At 35.5% G+C, this 27190-nt stretch overlaps 2 protein-coding genes across 8 annotated transcripts; one reads left to right on the top strand and one right to left on the bottom strand.

Annotated features, from left to right (window-relative positions):
• Positions 1–671: 671 nt before the first annotated feature.
• Positions 672–5816, bottom strand: LOC101244119 (endo-1,3;1,4-beta-D-glucanase). Of its 2 annotated transcripts, none has more exons than XM_004247446.5 (7): positions 5538–5816; positions 3994–4015; positions 2102–2228; positions 1828–1918; positions 1628–1717; positions 1112–1212; positions 672–933 (listed from the first exon to the last, which is right to left on the bottom strand). In XM_004247446.5, the coding sequence occupies exons 1-7, from the start codon at positions 5683–5685 to the stop codon at positions 793–795; spliced, it is 720 nt and encodes a 239-aa protein (XP_004247494.1). In that variant the 5' UTR covers positions 5686–5816; the 3' UTR covers positions 672–792. The 2 variants fall into 2 exon arrangements, with proteins under 2 accessions (XP_004247494.1, XP_010326630.1); XM_010328328.4 differs by having other exon boundaries at positions 1112–1215; positions 5538–5745.
• Positions 5817–8563: 2747 nt separating this feature from the next.
• LOC101244414 (probable inactive histone-lysine N-methyltransferase SUVR2) lies at positions 8564–25835 on the top strand. 6 transcript variants are annotated; one of them, XR_003248121.2, is made up of 11 exons: positions 8564–8903; positions 9957–10182; positions 10326–10370; positions 10469–10934; positions 11333–12714; positions 12879–13144; positions 13759–13825; positions 13924–13974; positions 16074–16170; positions 25489–25599; positions 25689–25835. XR_003248121.2 is itself a non-coding variant. In XM_010328332.4 (10 exons), the coding sequence occupies exons 2-10, from the start codon at positions 10000–10002 to the stop codon at positions 25506–25508; spliced, it is 2565 nt and encodes an 854-aa protein (XP_010326634.1). In that variant the 5' UTR covers positions 8569–8903; positions 9957–9999; the 3' UTR covers positions 25509–25835. The 6 variants fall into 6 exon arrangements, 4 of the variants coding, with proteins under 4 accessions (XP_010326634.1, XP_004247495.1, XP_025888621.1 ...); XR_011211470.1 differs by having other exon boundaries at positions 8753–8844; XM_010328332.4 differs by having other exon boundaries at positions 8569–8903; positions 10326–10358; positions 25489–25835.
• Positions 25836–27190: the final 1355 nt, after the last annotated feature.

Genomic DNA, 27190 nt, shown 5'->3' with positions numbered 1-27190 from the left:
CCACAAGTGGACGTTTTAGATGTAATTATAGAGTCAAGAGAGGATTGCCCAACATTTGTGGATGCTTTGTTGTGGTGTTTTCGTCCTAGGAGACTCAACATATCATCATCACTCAAAACGAGTATATATCTCATCAATCAATTACTGTATATGAAGAATTCGAAGCATGGAAACAAGCCTCAACTTAGTCAATTAAAAGCCTACAAGTTTGACAGGAAGAATGGGAGTTGGCATCCTGTGAAGCCCAGGAGCATGAAGCTGCTAACAGGGGTCCCTAGTGAAATGGAGAAATTTCATTTTTTATTAAATTGGTGATACAATTTAGTCTATTGTAAATTTTTGCAGAGTGTCCCCTCCTTGTAATTGTGATATGACAAAAGTGTTGATAATATTATCTCTGCATAGAACCGACTTCATTCGAAAAAAGCACTCCCTATCAACGATTGTTCCGTAAGCTCGAACCTGAGACTGCACCACGTCACGTCCTTTGGTGGTATGCAGTCTCCCAACTTACTACTAAGATAATGCCTTTTCTTAGAGAAAGTACATGCAAAGCCAATCTTGTAAGCATTTAATTAATTTACTGAACATCGAGTAACAGAGATGTGTATTGCTTATCATTCTCAGGCAAAATGAAAATGAAAAAGAAAAAACTTAAAATAAACAGTACATTTCACGTAAACATAGCTAGATAAATCTTCTTTAAATAAAAGATACAATACGTGTTTTATCCACAATGAGCTCCATAACTAATATCATGGCTAATTTTTCAATTGCTAGGGTTCTTTAAACTCACTTCACATGCTTGGTAAACCAGTCCAACATATCCTGATGAGCTTCTTCAGCACTCTGCACAGCCTTCTCGTCTTCCACGTTGTATCGAACAGTCCATCCATGGGAAACTCCGGGATAAATTTTCACAAAGCAGTCCACCTATTTTGATGGATAGCAATAAAAGAAATGGAAAGGATAAATCTAAAACTCTCTAAGAAATTCATTAAATTAGGTATCCACTTATCTCAATACATCCACCAAATAAACAGGTGTGTACTATTTCACAGATGAAGCCTTTCTGAAGTAGTAATCTTTAAACGTAGGAATGTTCGCGTACCTCAGGTTTTGATGATAAAATCTCCTCAAACTGCTTAACAAGCTCAGGAGGAGATAGCTGATCTATTTCAGCTCCTAAAATAGCTATTGGTGCCTTCACCTCTGCTAAAAGCTACATAATCAGCTCCATTCAGGAAAGGGAAACAATAAAGATAAAAAAGGAAACAGGAAGAATCTAAAAAAATGATGCCGTTCAATTTACTCACCATAATTCAAAAAAACAGTTTATAGCAAATACTACTTAGGACGAAGGAATATCGAAAGCACTAATAATTTTTCATATAAGAATGAAACTAAACTTTGAACGATAGAACAGCAATATCTGGACGGAGTACTAAATATCAAACTGAATCTCTTAGCCTCACACAGAGATAGCCTAACTTGACGGAACAAATCATCAGTATTCTAGTGCCATTGAGACATCAAATGCTGTGTCCCATACGCAACACACTTGTACAAAATCCAGGAGCAATAGCTAAATCCAATAACAAATGATTCTGGTAAAAAACAATCGTACCTTTAATATCATCCACAGAGACAAATGATGGGTGCAATAGCACTGCAGCTTGAACGTTGTCGGACTTGGCTAATTCAACAACCACCTTGCCTGTAAAGAAAACAGAAGGTCAGAATCTTAGACAACTACAAGAAATTGACCCATACATCCTAGGCAGGCAAGGGATGAATAATCCTAAAAGAGAAAGTTGAACAACATACCACCCCAGCAAAACCCTGCCGCTCCAATTGGAGATATGCCTTTATCTTTTAAAGCTGCAATAACCTGCTTTGCGTCTTCAAAACCTTTATCCTAACAGAACAAAGAAAAAAATGAATGTCATGGCGGTGAGCCCAATAAAATTAATGTTGCACAATGGAATTCCCAAGCATTATCAAGTTAATGAATGGAAAACTCTGATAATGAGGGTGTGGTCTCCTATTCTTGATTGCAAATCTATGGCAATATACAAGAAGAATCAATCAGAAGGCATACTGTTCCATGTGATTGTATCCAGACTTGTATAGGCTTCTCCTTATTTTCGGGATTGTAAGGATCCCCATAAAGAAAATCAGGAACGACCACATAGTAACCCCCAGCTGCAACTTTGTCGGCAAGCTTCCTATATAACAGCAGTTATGTTTTGGTATCAGCCCAAGATAAAATAGAATTTCATGCAGTTTAATTACTGAAAAAATGTGAAGAACAATCATCCCAACTTCTTCCATTAAAGATATGATCAGTGGATCGCCTAAAATCTGTAATTCAGAGTTTTTTTCACATAGGTAAAATCTGTAATGCACACTCCTCCCTCTCTCTCTCTCTTCTTATTCTTCTTTTTCTTTCTTTTCCCTGGTTCTGATGGAGTTGTGGTTGTATTTTGTATTTCTGGTGTCTAAGGTGCAAAACCTAAAGTTATCAACAGACAGAAGCACCCTAGAGCATCGACTCTTTAAAAAAAAAAAAAGAGCTGTGGCTGTTTAGCAGTTAGCAGTTCATTGTCTGGCAATCCATTCAAATTAGTAGTCATAGTATTGCTTTGATAGTTTCTTTTCATTCAAATTCTATCACTATTAATTGTTCCTTGTAACTCATTGTATTGCAGAATCGCAGTTTCTATTCTATTACTATTTTTTGTTTTTTGTTATTATCTAATGTTTCTAGAACTTCCGTTTACTCCTTTTTCTGGACTGTTTTTCCTTGAGCCTAAGGTCTATTAAAAACAGTCACTCTACCTCCAAGGTTGGAGAGAGGCCCGAGTATACTCTATCCTCCCAGAACCCACTTTGTGGAACTACACTAGGTATGTAGTGTTGTATTCTTGATTTTGATGAATTAACAATCTATGGTGCTAAGGGAGCTGGTCCGCAGTGGGAAGCAGAGGACAGGTCAATAGTGTGCAGCTGTAAAGCTGCAGTGGTTGGTGGGTACTGCAGCAGAGGCGTGGAAAGGACCGCAGTCCTCAACCAATGGCGTTGCTCCTAGGTTTTGTCTCTCTTGTAAAGAGAACATAATCACAAGATTAAAACTAGTTTTTGCAATCAAGAATATTCAAAAGCAAAAGTCATTCTCAAGGAAGTTCAACTCTCCCAGGCAGCGAAGGACCTGATAGAGTGTTGCATTACCTTCAGTTGTTCGTTGAGTTTAATGTTGTATGCTTTCATGTTGTAGATCTACTCCTATGATATAAAAGAGTGTAGATCTATTTATCTCTTATCATTGTAATTTGAGTTTCGGCTAGAGTTAGTCAAGACGTGTTTGTGCAAGTCTATATTACCTAGAGGTAGTTGATATAATGGGCAATACAGTTATTGTTTTGTGTCTTGTAATAGAGGAGTTACAAGGTGTGTAGGATTAATAGTTTGATCCCTTTTTTTATGACAAGAGAAACCCGCAGCCGCTACCCTTTGGGTGCGCACTGGGTAAAAACCTCTATTCCTATGCAATTGCTCACAAACCACATAGGAGAGGTAACTCGAGTTTGTATTTACAAGTTGCTTAAAGATTTTGGAGCTTTGAGAAATCTTGTGTAACAGGTTTTCTTTCCCTCGAGCAAGGAGGTTTCCACGTAAACATTTGAGTCATTTACTTTGAGCATTCATCTTAATACTTTTGTACTAGTTTTGTCAAGGGACTTGAGGTGGACTCATACAAGCCATAACGTTATTGTTAGTTCTTGAAGTTGTGGTTGTATATGATACTGTCATATCCATGAAAGCAAGAAACGCAGTTGTTGCCAGCAGAGAAGCATCCAAGAGTATACGTATGGTGCAAACATTAGTACAGAAATATATGAAAAAAATAACAAATTGTGAAGTGGAAAGAAAAAGTAATTTTAGAAGGTACTATTAGACAACTCCAAGCTGAACTTGAGAATCAGTACATACCTCAGATTTGGTGCTTCATAACCTGTAAAGTATCATAACATTAAGAAATTGTTTTCGACATAAATAATTACAATAATCCTACCACAATATGCTTCTTTCAGCTGAAAAGAGAGATATCCAACATTATCAAGGGTCAAAACATCTAATTCCAATCTTAAAAAAAAACATTTGAAATGAAATTTACATGTTTAGATACTACACAAAGAATGCACTAATTCATAGCATTTAGAATTGAAACATTTGTAGTTATAGAAAAGACATAATAATAAACATGACTCTTAGCTTGACGTCAGCGGGCAACTTTGACCCTTAACTTTGGTTGTGTACAAGTAGGCACTTAAACAAGTATAAAATTAATCAAATAGACACATTCGTCCTACATGGCACCCTACATGTCAATTTCGTGTCCTACGTGGCGTCCTGCATGTATTATGACATGTATGACACATGTGTCTACTTGTTTAATTTTATACAAGTTTAAGTGTTTACTTGTGCATACTCAAAGTTAAAGGACATAGTTGTCTATTGAAGTCAAGTTAAGGATCATGTTTATGTATTACGCCTATAGAAAAATCCGCTTAGCTACCAAAATAGCAAACAACACCGATAATGGGACACAAGAAGTAGTTTTGAAAAAAGAAGTGTTGAGTTCTTTTCCTTCTCCCATATACATCTATTTGTCCTTGCTAATCTAATACAGGACTTTGTTGTACTCTACAACTTTTTTCAACTTTGACATTCTCAAACCAAACTACATCAATGTTTTTCAAAAATAAGTTATTCTATAGTGTTTGATTAAAACAGCAATCACATACCACTCGAATCCCACAAGTAAAGCCTGGAAGGATAGTATATACGCAGACCTTATCCTACATTGCCTGAACATATTTGTAAAAAAAAGAGAATTTCCATCAAATGGGGAGTTGACTTCCTCACTTTTGGACAAATGCAAGCGCCTAACACCAAAGGTTGCTTTACAGTAGTCTTTCAATCTAAGCCCGAAATCTCAGAGACACACTTATATTATACTAAGGTCTTATTACATCAAACTTATTTTATAAATAATTTTATATCCTTTTTGGGTCTACGTGGCACTCCTTGAAAAATAGTCAACACTTGCTAGGCTCTAGAAGGTAGTGTCACATAGACCGAAAAGAGATGGAAAATTATTTATAAAATAAGTTTAAGTATAATAGGACCTAAATCTCTGAAATTTCGGACATGTTGGGAATAGTTATGCATTTTCCCAACATACAATAAGAGCACAAATGATCATATTTCTACAAAAACAATAGTATATCACTGTTCCATTGAACATTTACACATTATTATCAACCTTTAACATTCACATAGCACTACCCGATTTGTTTTTTCCACAACCCAACCAAATATTTTTCAAAAAATATCTTCCATGGTACCAAATTGATCAACAGATTCCTCAATTTTTCTGTAGAATAAAGGGCAAGAAAGAGAAATAAAGTGCAAATTAAACAGAACCCAGATGCACTAATTCATAAAAGACAAAAGGGTTAAAGGGTTTATACCATAAACATCGGAGATGAGAAGAATGGCGTATTTAGAATTGGAAGAATCAGACACGTAAGTTTTGAGTCCTCCAAGTTCTAAAACGGATCCATGTCCACTGCTTGAGCTCAAAGCTGGTGGATTCTCGCAGCACTGAGGCCCTGCCATTTTTTGCTATACTGTAAGAAAGACGGTGCCTTTTACAATCACTCATTAATATTTGAGATATTGATAAAGAGAAAGATATAATACATGTATCCGTTCAACTATAAATTTTAATTTTAACTTTCAATTTTCATAATGTACGCACTTTAACTATTCAATTTTTAAATAAATAAATATCATAATGCACAAATAGGACACTTTAACTATTCAACTTTTAAATAAATAAACATATGAGTACTACATGACACAATACATGTAGGACACCACGTATGACAAAAAATGACATATAAAATGACATGTAAGACATGTGTATCTATTTGTTCAACTTTATACAAGTTTAAGTGTCTATTTGTGCACATTCAAAGTTGAAGGTTTAAGTGTCTATTTGTGCACATTTAAAGTTGAAGGACATAAATGTGATTTGAAGTCAAGTTAAAGGGCATATTTATGTATTATGCATTAAGAGGATTTGCAAGCATTGCCAAAATTAACAAACTAATCACAATCTCCCTCTTGTTTTAATAGGAGGGGCTTGAGATGAGACGTTTTATATACTTTTCCGTTTAAAAAATTGAGTTTTTCTTTTTTTTTTGTAATATTTTAATTTCAATTTTTCACATGGCATGTTTAAGGCCACAAGATTAAATGATAGTTTTGTACATTTGACATAACTTTAATTTAGGATGACAAGATTCAAAAATAGTTTTTATACTTTTAAACTATGTCAAGTCAAACTAGGTCATTCATTGTGAAACAGACAAAATAGAGTGAAGTGAAGATAAATCTCGACCCGAGTGTAAGTCTTATGATTTACGAGTGCAATCTCAGGTAAGGAAGTGGCTGGAAAATTATTCTGTCAAAGAAAGGTTCAGAATCGATTAAAATTGGGCCTGGGATGGTTAGCTGAAAAGTTGAGAAAGAGGAGTCCCAATTAAGTACAATCAAAATCCTTTTAGATGACTTTTCGCATACTAAAAAAATGAATAAATTACATACGAGATTAAATAACACAATATATTATTTAAACTATAACAAGATAAACTAATAAATTTCACTATAAACTAAAGATCCGAATTACAAGTTACTAAGATTAATTTAACAGAGCGATAAATAAGACTAAAAATCTTTTTGACGCGATTTTCAAATATGTTATACAATAAACTAATCATATAAAGACATATAAAATATATCACTTAAAAATTATAAAAATCGATCAAAGCTACTTTAAAGAATGACTCAAAAAATATTTGAACATTTGTAAAGGTAATTATTTTACCTTGTTTGGAATTTAAGAAACTCGTAAATTAATTTATCGAGGAGGATCAAAATTGGACGTCAACAATAACTAATTGTTAAGAAGGTAAAAGAGTATAAACTGAAATGTTATTAACTTGTGTTAATATCATGCAATTGCATATATTCACTTAGCTCAGTGATTAGGTTATGAGATTATTGGTTATTAGCTTGGGTACCACATCTGGTACATACTAATGGTTGACACACGTACTACACATGATACATCATATCTCTAATTAGTTGGTTCGGATATTATATTTGACATATATTCACTTATTTCAGCTACCATTTCTGATAGGAGATATCTTATTAATTAGCTCGAGCACCATGCTGGTACAAGTTTATTGACAGTAAGAATAGACATAAATACTGAAAAATCAAAAAAATAAAAAAATTAAATCAAATTGAACTAATTCGGTTCTCTAATTTCAATTTTTGATTCAATGTCAGTGTTAATATATATATATATATATATAGTTAGCACAATAAATGTTCCATGTCGTTTAAATTTAGGTATCTTATACTTTTATTTTGTCCTCATTTTATTTTCTATTCGCCCCAAAAATTGATTTAAAATCACCGAACTAAATCGAATCGAACCAAATTAGTTTTTTTTAATATATGGTGCACACTTTTCTAAAATCTAAAATCAAATAATCGAATAAGTTTAATAAAACTAAATCGAAGAACCGAACACCCACCTCTAATTGATTGTTAGATTGAGTACCTTGATACGTATGTTTTCTCTATATGTTGGTTCTATGAGTGGATCAAGTTTATATATTGTGTACATATTAATCCTTGAGTGAACTTAGGAACATAGTGTATGCATCCAAGGTGATGGGAATCAGTGGCTAAATAACCGAGGGTGGATTGTTCAACTTTTATGTTTTCTTTTGATTATTTACATGCTATTATGTTGTGAGTTCTAATCGACTAACAATGTCTATCAATATATATTATTTGTACTGATACTATTTTTGTTGTGCTACTTGACATAGTTTGGTTGAATGATGTGTGATGTTTCTTAGGTGAAGACGATGATGATATGCAACAACCCCTACTCATCTTTTCTTGGAAAGAGTTGTGTTTTATTTCCTTTCATAATTTGTATTTTCTTGGAAGCTCTTGTACTTGTTTAGACTAGTTTTTACGAAAAATTTACGAATGTTTTCAAAGACAAGTTGTATTATGTTAAGACTAGATTTTTTTTTTTGAATCGAATAAGTGATTTGTTAATTTTTTATCCACTTCTGCGGGTCTTTTTAGTTCAAAATTGGGTGATAAAGGTTCTCCTATCCAGGTGTTAGAATAGGTGTCCATACGACCCGATGAATTTGAGTCGTGACAACACAATAAACACTTAAATTTATAAAGAATTGTACAAATGGATACATAAGTCCTTAATGACATTTTATGTAACAATTCACATCCTACACGATATTTTAGGTGATATCATATATGTATAATATCATATAATTATACGTATATTTGTTTAACTTTATACAAGATCAAACTACATTATTCTTCTCCCATTCGGGACCTATGATTTCTCAAAAATAGTCTAGTTTGAGCTAGAACAAACAATTCAAGGACGAATATAAATTGTGTACTTAGACACTCCAACAATTTCTTTCCACCGATCACCATAATCAACATCATCAAATGCATGTCAAACGTGACACCACGCGCCACTTGACCGTCTGGGCCTAGTGTAATTTCCTCAGTATTAGCAGTGCTATTAGTACATAGCAATTGAGTATCTATATGGGTCTTTGCATTTCCCTATATACGCGCTAATATTCAGCCACGTGGTTACACGCTCTCCCCCATCTGCCCTATAATAGTTTTCAGTCTCCATCTCAGGTATATCGACTGTCTCAATCTCATTCTTCGGACTCTCCGACTCCCTCAGTTTCATGCTTGTAAGTTCTCTATCTCTGCCTACATTTGATCCTTTTTTTCCCTTTTTTCAAGCTGAAATCAATTATCTGTTGTTCATTGGATTGTTCAATTTTTTTTGGCTAGAAGTTCTGCATTTGTGGTTTGTCTGAGTTAGGGTTCATCTGCGGAGACATCTGTTTGTTGGTGATTTTTAAAATTTTTTTCTATAACTTGTTATAGTAGAAAAGGATGCTGTCAATGTTTCCAGTACTGGTTTGCCTTGAACTGACTGAATTTCAATTTAATTTGGGAATGCTATTGATTATGTGTCCATTTTGGGTGTTCCTTTTTTGTAAAAAAAGATAAAATTGGGGGTTGGGGAAGGGGAAATGGGAAAGGGAATTACAAGATGGGGAATTGAATCATCGCCAACAAAACTAGGTGATTTTTCGATGTGTTTGGGTTGCTTTTGTGCAACTCGACTAATTACACCTCCTAGCTCTCGGAGCGACATGTATCAGATAACTCTGTCCGTCAAGGTTAGGATAGATAGGAAGAATCAACTAGTGTTTTAGTCTCCGCTAGGATTTGAACTTGAGACCACGGGATATGTGGTACCTCCCACCAACAATAGGTACTAGGTAGCTCTGTCCATCAAAGCTAGGATAGATGAGATTTCCCTAGGTTAAATAAACAACTTGTTTTGGCCTTTGAGTAGTCTTAGATGTACAATATACTCATTTATGGTAAAGCTTTAGAATATGCTCACAACAGAGAGATGCTCTTGTGTGGGTGGTAAAGCAATAAATCTCCATGTTTTAAGCTCACACTTTTGAGATAATATTTCCTAGTATCCTTTACCCCCTTTTCCCTTCCTTTCTGGGTTGCGGTCCTTGTGGAGAGGGGTGGGTGGATTTCTTTTTGTTGGGCGGGGCGGGGGGGGGGGGGTTTCAAAAGGCGGCTGATCACCATGGCCAGAAGAGAGGGTATTGGTTATTTGTCATATCATGCAACATCCTCATCTACATATGACTGAAAGCCTTGTTCAAGTTCTGTCTCTGATTCTTTCTCATATATACTCTGTTTTTTTGTAGGCTCACGAGTAATTTGGAGGTCGGTATTTAAATCCACTAAAAAATGCCGGTCAATCCAAGAGTAAAAAAGGCATTTCGTGCTATGAAAAGTATTGGCATCTCTGAGGAAAAGGTGAAGCCAATCTTGAAGAGCCTTCTAAAACTATATGACAAAAATTGGGAGCTTATTGAAGAGGAAAATTATAGAGCACTTGCAGATGCTATATTTGAAAACGAGGATGCAGAGGTTCAACCAGTCCATCTTTTTTTTTTCGCTTTTCTTTCTCTCATTTTTCTGGTCAAGTCAGTGCTTTGTTTTTCTTCTTTCCTTAAAAAATATTAAACGTGCTCAATGGAGTCTGAATTCTCTTGATTGACATCCTATTGCAGGTGGCAGAACATAAGCAGCCTGAAAATAATGAAGTACGTGCTTTGGTATGTTTTCATGTGTTCAATCTAAGTCTCCCTGTAATTTCTATAGGATCTGTTTTTTTTTCCTTACCCACTTCTGTTGTACTTTATTGGTCTCTTAGCCGCTCGTGCAGCGAGAGGAAGTTTTAGAGGAAGAAGCAGTGTACGAGGAGCCTGAAAGACCATTAAAGAGATTGCGATTAAGATTTCAAGAAGGTCAAGCTTCACCTTCCTCTAACAATTCTAGTGCCGGGACTTCTCTTAAAAGGCCTAGGCGGGAGGAGGAAGGTGAATTATCTGGACCTCGTTATCAGAACCAATTACAAGGGGAAGCAAATCCTAGTTCTGTTAGGAAAAATCTCAGGTTGAACGAAACTCAAACATCTCCAATCACGTCCAGGGGTCAGAGTTCGGTTTCTGCAAAATCTTCCCATGCATCAAAACTCAAAGAGCCAAAGACAGAACCAGGTGGAGAATTGTCCTCTAAACAGAAGATGTCGGGATCCCTTGCTTTAATCAAGCCTAAGGATGAACCATATACTGATGATATGCCACTGTTTGAGGTTCCGATTGCTGTTATTCACCCAGGTATTTAATCTTGGATGGTCAAATGTTGATATTTACCGTGTCACAAATTATTTTTCTTGGTTACAAAATCTTGCTTGGCCAATATACAATTTTGTTTCTCTATACTGGAATTAGGAATGAATACAAGATATAGCTAGATTGGTTTACATAGTTTACCCATTTCGTATTCTGGAAGTATACCAATATATTTGGATAGTGCTCTTGTCTAATAGAAGCTATGGAGATTACAAATTTAAACTTTGACATCTTGGTGGATCTCTGCGTGGGATCTTGATCATTGTGCATAAATTGAGCTACACAGTTCATAAACTATTGTACCTTCCTTGGTCTGTGATATTCGTTTCTTGGGAACATCTACAAAGTTTTCCCTTCTAAATGGCTTTGTTTTGATTCTGCAGAGCCGTCAAATAAGGGAGATACTTCAAGTGGTAACACCTCAAGGTCTGAACCTTCAGCGATAGACCTAAGAAGTGTAAGGGATTCAGGCATTATGACTTCATTGAATGTAATGACAACCAGTCGTGAGCTGATAGAAGTCCAGGATAGATGTCACGTTGATGGAGATATTGCCTCCTCACCATCTGGAGAGGTAAAAATCTCTATTAGCTGTGACCCAGCTCTTTGTAGATCATCAGATTTCCATATGCCGAGTGTAGAATCAGTTCTGAGGATGGTGGAGCTTAAATGTCTTAAATCATACAGAATTATGGACCCTAACTTTTCTCTGATGAAGCTGATGAAAGACATGTGTGAGTGTGTTTTGGAACTGGGAACGCAACATAGTCCTGAACTGCAATCAACCAAAGATGTTGCTGCAGAAAATGATTTTGGCTCGAGAAGCATGACCGTTAATTCCTTAAATGAAGGTATGAATTTTGAAATTGATGCTGGGGATGCTCAACCAAAGATACCCCCACGCTCTCCTCCTCGTATTGGTGAAGATTGCATTCAAGCTGGTCAGATTGCATCAATGGGCAACTGTGGTAGTACTACAGGAACTGATCAGAATGGTATTGAGCAGACTAATCCATGGAGTATGGACGCTCCATGTGGATTAATTCTAGGTGAAATAGGTTCTTTTGATTCCTTAAATGAGTTGCTGAACTCTGATCTTGGTGCTGGGGAAGCTCAACCAGAGATACCCCATCTCAATTCTTATTTTGGTGGAGACAGCACTCAAGCTGATCATACAGCATCAACAAGCAACTGTGGTATTGCTCCAGATACAAGTCAGAGTCGTCTTGAGGAGATGGTTTCGTGTGAAGCGACTCCACGTGATGTTGTGTCTGTTGAAGTCATTGATATAACCAAGGGGCAAGAAAATGTTGTAATTTCTTTGGTGAATGAAGTTAATAGCAATCAACCACCATCATTTCACTACATAGCTTCCAATGTGGTTTTCCAGAATGCATATGTAAACTTTTCTCTGGCTCGTATTGGAGATGATAATAGTTGTTCAACTTGCTCTGGTGATTGTTTATCATTGTCCACACCTTGTGCTTGTGCACACATAACCGGCGGTGATTTTGCCTACACAAAGGAAGGTCTTATAAAAGAAGAGTTTCTTAAAGAATGTATTTCCATGAATCGTGACCCCAAGAAACACTGCCAGTTATTTTGCAAAGTGTGCCCATTGGAAAGATCAAAAAATGAGGACATTATAGAAGCTTGTAAAGGTCATCTGGTGAGGAACTTCATAAAAGAGTGTTGGTGGAAATGTGGCTGTAGTAAACAATGTGGCAACCGTGTAGTACAGCGAGGAATAAGCCATAAGTTACAGGTACGACATGTGTATGTTGCTTTTGTATTTTATCACGTTCATAATAGTTAATGCTTTAAATTTAACTGCTACTGTGCTTGTCCTTTGAGTTCCACAAGCTCCTTCCAAAACCATAGTTGGGTTTCCACTATTAGCTTGCTCTATACTTGTTCCTCTTCTTTCAGGTCTTTATGACTCCGGAAGGGAAAGGATGGGGCTTGCGAACCCTTGAAGACCTTCCCCGAGGTGCTTTTGTCTGTGAATATGTTGGAGAGGTTCTGACCAACATAGAACTCTTTGATCGTGTTGCACGGAGCCCCAATGGGGAGGAACATTCTTATCCAGCCCTGCTGGATGCTGACTGGGGTTCAGAGGGTGTCCTAAAGGATGAAGAGGCTCTTTGTTTGGATGCTACATTTTATGGGAATGTTGCCAGGTTCATCAATCACAGGTAAGTTCGTGAAGATGGATCCCAAGTGTTATCTTTTTCTGTATCTCTCCAGCTTGGGTGGGCTTAGTCATTAAAAACAAAAACAGCAATCTGATTGAATTTGGGTCTAAATTTCTGTGCATTTGCCCTCAGGTAAGTCTCCTACTTGACTTTGAACTAGATTTCAGTGCATCTCTGAAACTTCTGTATTTTTCCCTTACTTTTCAAATTCACGCCACCTTCCTTTTTCACAATTAACAAAAAACCAAAAATTGATAATTCATATTGCACGTCAAGTAAAGCCCACTATTGAGTGTCAACTGTTCAATATCCTTCCCATTAAACATCCACATCCTGTTTTATAAATAAATTCTGCTCATTTCATGCTTCTTCTCTTACATTCCCACATTTAGCTCCTTTAACTACTTCGCCTTTGGCAGACCGGAGAGACTATGTGCCTGGCAATTTGCATCCTTGTCATTTAAGAATATTCAAAAACAAAAATGTACAAACAAACAATAAGGAAAGATGGCAAAGAGAACCATGCATTTTGTATTTGGATGATGTTTAATGATACATAGATGTCGGGAACATATGTTGATGCATTTACTTTTTTAATTGTTGTTCTGCTCCAGATGCTTCGATTCAAATTTGGTTGAAATACCAGTTGAAATAGAGACTCCTGATCACCACTACTATCATGTATGCTCCCTGGATCTTTTAACTTCATTTCATCGTCAAGAGCCATTCCTTCACATTGATAGCTTTGTTGGATAATTTCATATGATTGCTTCTTGCAGCTTGCTTTTTTCACTACAAGAAAGATTAAGGCAATGGAGGAGCTCACTTGGGTGAGTAGGTCTTTATTTCATTGTCACATGCTCAGGTTCATTGTATCAATGTGAGCTTGTTTTGTTGCTCTTTGATTTACTGCTATAAGTACACTGGTCTGGTTTGCTTCGGAGCAACTTTTATGTGTTTTCTGATCAGTGTGCTGACAATTCCATTTACATTGAGCCTATGTCGCGCAGACAATTCTCTTCCTCTTAATCACTCTTTCATGGCCACATATCTCCCTGGCTAAGAAATGGGAAATCTTTCTCCTGTTACATGAATCCAATTTTCATTTCATTGGAAAAAGCCACATTTTTTCTCAACAGACTTTTGTTACATATATATTTGGTTGGCCCCTAGACTTGAGAGTTGGGAGGAGGCCCCATTTTAGTATTGTGCAGCTAATGTCCATAAAAACAGCAGCCATTTGTGCTGAAGTAGCTTGTCCACCTAACAAGGTATAAAAAACTAAAAGAGTGACTTGATAAGGCTTTAGGCAGAAATGACTGAACGAGTTTTCAAATCAAAGAAAAAATTATGCCCAAAACCCTGTGTCCTACCCCAGTAAAACAAATAGGAAAACAAAATTAATGGAATTTGTATGTTTATAGGGCCTTGCTAACCTACTACATGCTATAGTAGGCCAGCATTGTACTCGCATTTTAGTTTAATATTCATCGAGAAGGCTTCTTGGTCATTTCAGAATTTCCTTTTTTCAATTCAGCAGAGTTTGAGAATTTGGCTTCCTGGTTTGTTGGCAAATGTAACTTTCTGTGGTATCAACTTGACCCCCCCCCCCCCCCCCCTCTCTCTCTTTCTCTCTTCTCCTTTTCTCAATCAACAGAGTTTGAGAATTTGTTTCCTGGTTTGTTGGCAAATGTTACTTTAATATTATATCAACTTTAAGATTACATTTAAGAATACATCCTCTAAGTTTTTTTCTCCAGTTGTTTTCATCCAAGAAAAGATTGTTTAGTTCAAATGTATTTTCATGGGTATACTCATTGAAGGAAAAAAGAAATGGATGATGCAGTACTCTAGAAAGAAAATTTGGGGATATTATCCATGGGTGACATGTTTCAAGCAAAATTTATTAATAAGAGATGAGGTGAGTTTAGATTTTGGGTAAAAACTATTTAGGGACTGGTACAACAAGGGCCACTATTGGCAGGCTTGATTCCATCATCGGTGGCAAGTCTGCAGTACGGCATCTCCCGATATCCTTGTCATACAACCAGAGTTGGGTTACAATTGAGGGGGGTCAGAAGAAAAGAGGGAAAGGATAATTGGGTTTAGAGTTCTAGTTAAAAAGACAATAAAGACCCTCCTATCAAGGTGTTGTTAGTGTGTTCGCAGGGTTGCTTTTAGAATTAAAAAAGGAAATGATGCTATGCAGCAGGTTAGAAAAACCCATCTATATATGTTGTGTATAACGCATATATTTTCTTTTATCAAGTCACGTCTTTATTTGCTTTTCAAAGAAAGGATAGGTAGATGCTTCTCAATTTTGGTTAATTTCTTTCTCTCTTAATTTAGATCTTGTAATGATGTGATATATCTTGAAGATATGAAAGTGACGTTTGTGTTTTAGGTTGCTCTAATCATAAAGAGTTGAGCACAATGAAAGTCTCCTCTTTACTCGGGAATTATGATTACCTATGTAGATCGTTAATGGAGTGAAATCATATTTAGGCCCCTGATTTTGAGAGTTAATTCAAAATGTCAACTTTCTGTGTTTTTAGTATTGCAATTGTCAATAACACTGAGCTATGTCCTAAATATGCCAAGAAGCAGCATAATTAGATGAAATTTTCGTTGATATCATTGAGAGAAAACATAAGCAGTAATTTGAAAATGCTCAAACTTACCAATTGAAGTAAGTCAGTAATACAGAAATTGTTGCTCCAAGGAGTGGGGATGACTGACTACTCCATTATGACATGAATATTAGTAACTAATGGTGGTTCACCATTTCAACGTGTACTCTTTTTGTGTCGTGAGTGTTTGCCTGGTAAATTCAAAAAGGTGCTTGCCTGATGCATCCATACCATTCAGATTATATGCTTTGCTATTTGTTTATTATCTGCTTGATGAACTTTAAATTTGGCTCTTGCAGGATTATGGTATTGATTTTGATGATCTTGAACATCCAGTAAAAGCATTTAGCTGCCATTGCAGTAGCAAGTTCTGCCGAAATATGAAACGTCCAAGCCGTAAGTAATGTTGGGAATGATCTCCTAGTTTTTATGGTTAGACTTTTTGAAAATTGTCGTAATAAGTTGTAAACTTGCCCAAATACTCAAAAAGAAAACATGAATTGTGCCAATCTGCAACTATTGGATCCAAAGAAGACAATTTTTTTTTTAGTGTGTTTACAGTTTCTTAACGTAAGTTGGTAATTCTGCCATCCGAACAGATATTACCAATGGAATTGGTGTTATGGCTTGTCACTGGATTCCTGAAAGAAAATGTAGGATCAATAACTTTGTTGGTTCATTAAGTTTCAGCAGATTCCTAGAAGGAAAATGCAGGGTTAGTAACTTTGTTTGTTCGTTAAGTTTTAGTAGATTCCTAGAAGGAATTGCAGAATTAGTAATTTCATTAATGTTTACCAGTCAACAACAACAATATACCTAGTGTGATCACATAAAGTGAAGTTAGTTGAGGGTAGAGTGCACAACCTTACCTCTACTCAGAGGTAGAGAGGCTGTTTCCTATAGACCCTTGGCTCAAGACAAAAATAGTCTAGAAAAAGTTGTCATGGAAGTATAAGGGACAACAAATAATAACAAAAAACAACATATAGTAGTAGAATAGTATGGATGTACTATTATCTACTAATCTTCTACCCTAATCTGTGTCCTCCTAGTGTTGTCTGAGGCACGCTTAAGCCTTGAAGCGAAGCTCGAAGCGCGTTGAGCGCTTTGCCATATTTAATGTGCTCATCAATACAGTAAGTCATATTTTCCTTACGAGTAAGCCTTTTTAAGCAAAACTAAACCATTAATATTTCACTATATTATTATTATTATTATTATCATTGTTATTTTTCGTAGAACACAAAGACAATATACCAATTTCCTTGTCATATTATTCCAAGAATAAGAGCTACTTGTACGTGTACAAGTAAATCTATATAAGGAAATAAAATCAGAAAATATCCCTGAATATATCTAAGATCCCTAAAGATATCTACCTATAATTATGTACATTTTGTAACACTCCCCCTCAAGTTGGAGCATAGATATTAATCATTGCCCAACTTGTTACAAAGATATTCCACCCGAGCTCCATTCAATGCCTTCGTGAATACATCACCCAATTGCTCTCCCGTCTTCCCATAGTTTGTAGCAATCACGTTCTCTTCAATCTTCACAGGATAAAGTGACAATCAACCTCGATATGTTTTGTCCGTTCATGATACACTTGATTTAAGGCAATGTGTAGAGCAACCTGATTATCACATCAAAGTTTTGCTGGAAAAGAAGGATTCAAACCAACCTCAGCTAAAAGGTGTACATGTGGACTGAGCGATAGCTCTATACTCGGACTTTGCACTAGATCGAGATACAACGTTTTGTTTATTACTCCTCTAAGATACTAGATTTTCACCAACAAAGACGCAATAGCTAGTGTATCAATTCTTGATCTTGCCCAATTTGCACATGCAAAACAACACTAGTATGTATGTCTGTGGTCCCTCTACAATATGCCAAGGCCAAGGGATCCTTTCAAAATACATAGAATTTGTTTTTAAGATAGCCCAATGTTTGACTGTTGGTAAAAACATGAATTGACTAACGATACTGACTGCATAGGCAATATCTGGATGAGTAGTTTAGTTTCCCAACCGACCTTCTGTATCTTTCTAGGTTATCAACAGGGTCAACATCATCCTTTGTAAGATGTGCATTAGGAGCCATTGTTGTGCCCCACAGTTTGCTCCCAACTTACCCGTTTTTGCAAGTAGCTCAAGCACATACTTTCTTCGAGATAAGAAAATCCCTTTCTTGCTTCTAACTACTTTTACACCTAAGAAGTATTTCAGTTGTCTCAAGTAAACTTGGCATGTAGAAATTGCAAACTGCTTGAGAGAAGAAATTGCAGTACAATCATCTCCTTTAATCACAATATCGTCAACATAGACAATTAGAAGAAAAATATCAGCTATTGATTGTCTGTAAAAGGCTGAGTGATCACACTTGCTCTTCTTTAACCAAAATTCTTGAACTACATCCGTAAATTTTCTAAACAATGCAAGATGACTCTGCTTTAGACCATATAGGGATTTTCTTAGCTAACAAACTTTTCCATATTCCCCCTGAGCAACAAACCCAAGTGGTTGCTCCATATACACCTCTTCATGGAGATCACCATGAAGGAAAACATTCTTGATATCCAGTTGATGTAAAGGCCAATGTTGAGAAGCAACCAAGGAAATAAACCAACGAATAGAGGTGAGCTTAGCTAAAAGGGAGAAAGTATCAAAATAATCTACCCTACAAGTCTGAGCATAGCCTTTAGCCACAAGTCTAACCTTAGTCTTGCAATAGAACCATTAGGATTGACTTTGACGATAAAAACCCATTTATAACCTACTGCTTTCTTTCCATTGGGTAACTCCACCAAATCCCAAGTATGATTTTTATGTAGAGCATGCATCTCTTCAACCATTGCATTATGCCATCCAAAATGATTCAAGGTTTCTTTTCTGTTTTAGGGATAGTCACATAGTCTAGAGAGCCAACCAAACAACTATGCAGGAGATAAGTGATCATAAGAACAAAGTTAGCTATGGAATATGCGGATTTGCACTGACGTGTACCTTTTCGAAGAGCAATAGGAAGGTTCAAATTTTCTAAAGGATCAAATGGAGAAAGGTCTGATGATGGAGTTGATGTAGGGTATGTATCATTAATCTATTGCCTCATTGAGTAAACTTGAACAATTAGTGGTCTTGCTGGTCCTGATTGAGTAGGTTGTGAAGGCATAATGGTCGATAGATGCTCAATTTAAGAACTAAAAGATTGGGGGAACTATTTCAGTTGATTGTTCTGTTACAACACGAGTAACCTGATAGGCTAACCACTCATCTTCGTCCCCTGACTTGTAGAACTTAGAGGTGCATAAAAGAAAGGTGTAGTCTCTGAAAGTATTACATCAGTTGATACTAAATATTTACCAAGTTCAGTTGAACAACACATTCATACCCCTACTGAAGGCGAGAATAGCCTTAAGAAAACACGCTTTAATGCTTTAGGATCCAACTTGTTAATAGATGGTCGAACATCTCGAACATAACACGTGCTTCCAAACACCTTAAGTTCCATTGGAAATAATGATTTATTTGGAAAAGGAATATTATAAGGCATTTACTGCTAATACAATTGATGGCATGCGATTGATCAGAAACAAGCAGTAGAGATGGCATCAGGGAGTAAACACTTTAGATCTGCTCTTCATATGATATATCTAAGTCATTTAAGAAAAATCATCTACAAATGTGACAATATTTATGCCAATTTTCGAAACAACGGGACAAGTCCCCAAACATCAAAATTTCCTTACTCAAAAGCTCACTCAACTATCTTATTAATCCTTGGACCTAATGAGATGTGATAGTGTTTTGCAAATTGGCATGACTCTCATTCCAATGAGGAAATATTTTGCAATTGAAGGCAAAACTTTTTCAACAAAGGTAGCTGAGGATCACCCAATCGATAATGTGCCTCAAATGGAGACACGACACTAAATTAGGCAATAGATGGAGACTCCCACTCATCCATGATATAAAGATCATCGGACACATGTTCTTTTCCAATAATGATAAAAAAAATGAGATATAACAATTAGGTTCTCTCGTAAATTTTCTAACAAAAATCAAATCAAATGCCAATTTTAGTAGACTTGGCACTTATGACGAAGTAATAGATGAGGTTGGTTGAACAATACTAAATCCAACGCTATTACAAGTTGATCTATTAGCTATAGTAACAAGAGAGGCTGCTTTGTGTGATTTAAAACTAGTAAAATATTAGGATTCCTTGTCATATGATTTGCGGTACCTGAATCGATCACCCATTTGTTAGAAGAGCGGATGAGACATGTTTTATGTGTTCCTTGTCATATGATTTGCGGTACCTGAATCGATCACCCATTTGTTAGAAGAGCGGATGAGACATGTTTTATGTGACCTAAACTAAGGAATTAACCGGATCGGATTCCTTCAATGATTTTTGATATTGAAAAAAGTTGGCGAACTCCTCGACCGAATCTAATTTGTCGGATAATGAACGTGAAGCAACAACTTTGAACTGATCTATCATTTTACTAGCTATATGTCAAAGTGATTCAAAATCCCCAAAAACAAACAACAACCTAATAACACAATAAAAAAGAAACGGATAGTAGCCAAACTCGATGGCTCTGTGGAAATAATTTCCCAAATAAGCTTCAAATAGCCTCCAACAAACAATATCAAATCACAAGTTGGTCAAGCAACAATTCCACTGCTACACTCATAGGCAATTTCCATAATAAAGTATAATTAGCAACAAACAGAGAAGTCTCAAACCTGACCAAAGAGGGTCTACAGATTTTGTTTGGAGGTTTTCTGCTCGAGAAAAAATGGTCCTATAATTAGGGGATCACCACAAGTCAACTAGAAATGACAAGCTAATGTCGGAGAAGGAAGCCGGACCAAGCTTGGTCCACTAACGAGCTTCTACACCAGCTTCTATGGTTTTATAGATCAAGAGAAGACCGTCCTTCTTTGGTTGGTGGCAGAAACTAAAATCAAGTTCACTCACGTACATTGCTCGAATTTCGACAAGCTTTCTAATTGACAAAGAACATGTAATGCTTTGATACCATGTAAAACACAGACAATAGACCAATTTCCTTGTTATATTATTTCAAGAACAAGAGCTATTTGTTGGTGTACAAGCAACTAAGGAAATTAAATCAGAAAATCTCTATAGATACTATAATTATGCTATAAATATTATGAGTAGATTTGATTTATGTACATTGTATCATTTTCAAATTCTTAGTTGATAAATTTGTCATTCACTAGTAACTTGACACGTGTGTTGCATATGTGTCCTATGGAAGTAGTACAAACAATATGAATCATATCAAAACGGTAGTGTAATGAGTAATTAAATAATTAAATGAAAACGGTACGAGCTGAAAGTACCTTGAATTCAATTCAAAACATATGCCACTTACCTATACTTTGAAATAAAAAAATCTACATACACTTGATACTTCAGTTCAATATTGCCTACAAGCAAATATGAGCTGAACTTTTCCTCTGAAACCTTTGGACATTGTGAAGTAGTTTCCCAAGGAATACTTCTTCCATCCCATTTCATGTGGCACCCTTAGACCTGACATAAAAGGTAAGACTTTTGAATTTGTTGCTTTAAACAATTCTTAGATCAGTGTTGTGAAAAGCGCGCTTCAAAGCGAGGTGACACCAGTGCGCTTCTTTCTCTTGAGGCGATGCGATCTGAAAAATGCGCTCGCTTCAGATAAAGAAGCGAAAAGCGACACTAAGGCAAAAGTGCAATAAAGCGCGCTTTTTATAAAAAAAGCGACAATTAGGGTTTTTTTTTATAAAAAATAGTTTTTTTAAAAAAAAATCTGAAATATACAATATAACTTAATTTTTCTTTCACGACTCTTCTTTTGCTTCTTCTCTCTTCACAACCGCGACTGAGACTGTGTCTCTCTTCACACCTCGACCGCGACTGCAAGTAAGTTTTAACCGATGCTTGTTAGTTCATCTCTGTGAGTTCCTTTTCCCCTGAAATATACAATCTTCGCCTTTGCGTCATCTCGGTGAGTTTCTTTTCTCTTCACGATGCAACTGCTGTAGTTTTTTTTTTCTTCTTCTCTTCTTCTCTTCATCTCTGCTGTGATCTGCTCTGTGTCTGTTCACAATTACTGATTGCCGCCTCTGTTTTTTTCAATTCTTTTGCTTCTTTTTTTTCGTTTTTATTTTGTGATCAATGTGTATGCTAGAAGCTCTTTTTTTAATTTTTTGACACTTCTGATGATGAAGAAGATGATGACCAATTATAACCCTTGGTTATGGCACTTGAAGAGTTTGAGGATCTTGTTGAAGTATAGGAGTTTGAGTATTTGTGATTTAATTATGTTTTTGATTTTTTGCTTTATATGTTATGACTTATGAGTATTATTGACTATCTATTTTCTTTTAATCTAAGACTATATTACCTCTATTTAGATATTTAATATTTTTTTTATTTTTATACTAAATGTCACTTATTTTTTTTAAAAAAAAAGCGTGCGCTTTGCTTCACGCTTCTGTGGAGCAAGCCCTCGTCGCTTTTTTCCGCTTCTCGCCTCCCAAAACACTGTCTTAGATATTTGTGTGGCTGAGAATCATTTCCTTGAGAGTAAAAAGGGAATTTTAAAGTTAGATTATTTCTAGTAAGGTGACATTTTTTTTGGGACAAGCTAAAAAGGAAAGGGTGTCACATGAAATGGGATAGAGGGAGTATGATATATGTGAGAATTTTAAGTTGTAAGTAACAAAACAAAATGTAAGTGGAAGAGGCATACCTGCTAAGTTTGTTTCATCCAATGCTTGATGTCTATTCATATAAGATGTTTAATGACTAAAGGAAATATAAAATCATCCTTGATTGTGTTGGATTGATGAAGGAAAATATTGGGCCAAAAACGACTACAATGCCATAAGTTCTGTACATGTACAAATTTTTGGAAGGTTGTAAATGGTATTATTAAGTTTGGGCATAACATTAACTAAAGCAACCAAAAACATTGCGAGTGTCTCTACAAATTTGAAGAGGCTATAAGTGAAATTATTAACTTTTAGCTTAAATTTAAATAAGACAAGAACTTGTGGATTTTTTTTTTAGGAATTTCAAGAGGGTGCAAAAGGTATTATTAGCATTTACCATATAAGATAGGGATTAAGGGTAAGTAACTAAAACAGATGAAAAAAAGAATTACAACTAATTAGTTTTAACATGCAACTTCTTATTTACTCACTTGAATATGTAATTTAACCTAGTGTACTTATAATTTATTATTTAATTAAATATGATGGTTATTTTGATTTATTATAGGGGTAAAATAGTAATCCAACTTCGCACTTTGAAGGTTTTCACTTTTAATAATATATGATGATATGATGTTTTATAATAACTAGTCTTGGACTAAATATATATATTCGTATTTTTTCTCCATTTGCGTCTTTTTTCATTAAATTCCACTCTTTATATGCGCTTCACGCTTAAAGCTCCAATGGACCTTAAAGTTTTCCTGTGCTTTTCGCTTTTGATAACATTGTGTCCTCCACACCTTCCTATCTAAGGTCATGTCCTCGTAAGCTGTCATTGTGTCATGTCCTATCTAATTACCTCTTCTAAATCCATTCATAGCCCCTCTGCATTGGAGAATCCGTGCATCTCCTCATCACATACTCGAGCCAATTCAACCTCGCTTCGCGCATCTTGTCTTTTACCAAAGTTACTTCCACCTTATCTCAAATATCCTCATTTTTAATCCTACCTCTCCTAGTAGACCCACACATCCATCAAAGTATCTTCATCTCCACCACTTCCGTTGTCGGATGTGAGAGTTTTTGAATGGCCAACACTCTACCCTCTACCCCATACACCATAATGGTTAACCACCACTTGTAGAGCTTGTCTTTAAGTTTTGGTGGCACCTTCTTATCACATAAGACTCCGGATGCAAGCCTCTAGTTCATCCACTTTGCACCAACATGGTGAGTGACATCCTCATCAATCTTTCATGATACTTGAGACTACCTCTCTTCTAGATGGCGTGTGTATCAAACCTCGCTTCCTCGTCAGCCTTGTGTGTCATATCACTCAGCCTCGTGCGTCATATCACTGAACATGCACTTCAAATACTTGTGTTTGTCTAGCTCAACTTGAACCCTTTATACTTTAAGGTTTGTCTTCAACCTCCAACTTAGTGTCAACTCTGTCACGAGTCTTGTCAATAAAAATTGCGTCATCTGCAAAATGCAAATAATATACACCATGGCACCTCACCTTGAATTTGTCGCGTCAATACATCCATGACCAAGGCAAAAAAAAAAACTGCTTGATTGATGCTTTAGTTTCTAATTATTTGTTCTAATGTATATGGTTGGTCTTTGCTATTTCATTAGCAATTGTAACTCCACCAAAGGAATGATAATTTGAAGTTGATAGTCTGTCTAATCCTAGAGAGAAAATAGAGGTTGTGTTTGTTCTTGAAAATTGCTAAAAGATCCATCTCTTTTCCGGACTGGAGGTGCTTTTAACCTAAACTGCTTGACTAAAATAATACGGTTTGGGTCAAAATGGACAACCAACTGGTCATAACCACCGCCACCACCCTCCTCCCTGGCCTCGGCCAATTCAAAATTATTTCCTTGTTGTTCTTTTTGTAGTTCTTTAAACATCTAAATTCACCAAAAATCTTTTCTTTATAGAGAGTTTGTGTTTTAGTATCTCTTTCGATAAGTTAATTATATTTTTAGTTAAAAAGGTTCTTGTTCTTTATAGTGAAAACATAGGTGAACTTATTGAGAGGAAAATACATGACAACCCAATAAAAAGTTCTTTTCTACAAGTGAAAGGTTGAGAAAGAAAGATAAAAATAATAGCTTCCTTTCCATCCATAGATAGAAATGAGTGAACTTTCGTTTTTCTTATTAAATAAAAATAAATAAGGGAAGGTGAGTGAAATTTTATGTGCACCAAAAATAATTTTGCTTTTCTAAAAGAGGAAGCGTATGAAAGTATATTACATCCCACAACTAAACAAATCCAACTTATGTTTTCTTTAAATGAGAAAATCAGGTGAAATCTAGAGACAGATTTACCCATCAAACCAAACCAATGAATACATTTATTTTCCTTATAGAGAGAAAGGAAATGAAGTGTTGAGAGAGATGTATATCCACCAAAGTCAAGTTAAAAGCTCTAGGTGAAGTTATTGAGTGATAAATTTTACCCGCAAAACCAAAAGATAAAACCTTTTCATTTCTTTATAGAGAGAAAATTGGTGATCATGTTGAGAGAAATGCACCCCAAAATTAAAAATGGGGTTTTCCCTTTATGCATAGTGATGTGTTGAAATGTAAAAATGAGCAAGGCAATATTTTCTTTGATTTTTGACACAGCTTTCCGCAATAGAAAGTTACCCGTTTTTGTTAATTTGCAAGTTTGTTACGGGATGGGTGGATATGTTCATGCATTGTGGGGACATCGATTGTTTATGTGATGGATCTTTAATATGCTTGGACAATCCTCACTTCTTGAGCTAGTTTTGGGGTGGAGTTAGGCCCAAGTTTCATTTTCCTTATTGTTAAAATGGAAAAAAAAAAAGACTGAAGGTCTGGTTGATAATCCTCTCAATCACTTTTCATGAGTTTGTGCCTTAACTCATACTTAGAAGTCATGAATGTTGTGCTAAGATTTGGTTCCATTAGTCACTTTGTATGCTGCTACCTGTAGGATCTAGATCAAGAAGGTAGAGCCTGAGATGGTGATCTTCTCCAAGTATTTTTTTGCCACGTTCCTGATTTTGGGCGGTTCACGAAGCTGTTTTATTTGAACTAAGTTAAGGTGATTTTTTTGTATTTTTGAAGGGTTATAGCCCGATGTGCATATGCAGTGTTAAACGGTGTTTATAGTTGTTTTCAATTTTTGTATAGAAGTTTCAAGGATGTGACTCAGAGCTGGATTAGCTGCATTTTGGTTGTATATAATGATGTTTTGGTCCATAGGACTAATGCCAGAATACTTGGCCTTTTGTTTTATGGCCTGATGTTTGCATATTGAAGACTAGGCCTTTTCTGCAACTTTTTTTCCTCATGTCTTCTCTCATTAAGCTCTTTATCTGCCCATTTTGTTTCATTTGAAGTCGAAATGAAATTCACTATATTTTCTGGACAAGAACTCAAAATGTTTTCACTATATGTTCTATTGTTTACTGGTGAAGATAGATGCTGCTGACCTGCTCCTACCCAGGTATGAATCGTAAACGTAGCCTGTCTATAAATGTTTGTTACCTGAATAGGTCAAATATTATTCTTCGTTGTGTTTTTTGCTCAAAAATGTGCTCATCGTTGTGTTTTTGGCTAAAGAGAAAATGCTCAACTAGCAAAATAGCTCAAAAACAATCTGCTCCTACATAAGAAAAAATGGGTCAATTTTGTCTTTCAATTTTGTGTTTCCATTAATAACATATAAAGGTAGTAAAAACATTTTTCATTCATCAATTAAAAGTGATGACATGACTTTCTTTCTTTTGGTTCTTTTTTTATTTCTTAAAGTGATGATATATGTTTCTTACCTAACTATTTAAAATTTATTTTTCTACATTGATAATAATGAGTTTGTTTACTTACTCTAAGAATGCTATAAAAGAAATCAGGTTCAATTATACATTGGTATGTTATATTACTTACTGTAATTTTTAAGTAATCCCAAGTTTTAGTCAAGGGCTGCAAGTATAATGGTTTTGAAAGAAAACAACAAAAAAATGTTTAGTTGGAAAATTAAGTTAAGTATAAATTTTCATGTAAAATGTAAAATTGACATTATATTAAAAAATCATTTGAAATAGTCAAATCAATTTCATAATCTTTTAAGTTTTGATTTAAGTCTTACAAGTAAATATTTTTCTTGAACTTCAAATAGAGGGCAAAACAATCTTGTTTTCAATAGTTTAAAGGAAAAATTGAATCATTTTGTTTTATGTAATTGCCGGTATGAAGGTATATTTGAGCTATTTACTAATTGGATGACATATTTAAGCCAAAAACTCAACGATGAGTTTTTTTTTTATTTAAAAAACGTAACGATTGATAAAATTAACTTAAACTACACAAATTGGTCCCATTAGGCAAAGTATTTATCTAGGACCCACAACCCAAACTATTCACCTGATTGCCCCTTTTTCTATTCACTAAATTATTGTTGATGGTACCAAAATATTCTGGTAGTATCAAACAGTAATTGAATATTTTTCACTTAGACACTGTCTCTTCCTCCTTGATGCCATTGGACGAGTTCGGCACCATAACGGACACTTTTTGTACTCTAAACACCAAAATGGATTTTTCTCTAAAAACGCACTAAAAAGGATAGTTTGCTCATAAGGGTGAACTATAACTAACATCCTTCAACTCTGTAGTCCACGTTAACTCGCATT

Source organism: Solanum lycopersicum, chromosome 9 (assembly GCF_036512215.1).
Source record: "Solanum lycopersicum chromosome 9, SLM_r2.1".
Classification (NCBI taxonomy): Eukaryota; Viridiplantae; Streptophyta; class Magnoliopsida; order Solanales; family Solanaceae; genus Solanum; species Solanum lycopersicum.
Note: the sequence above shows the minus strand (reverse complement) of the source record. Positions and strands in the feature narration are given on the sequence as shown.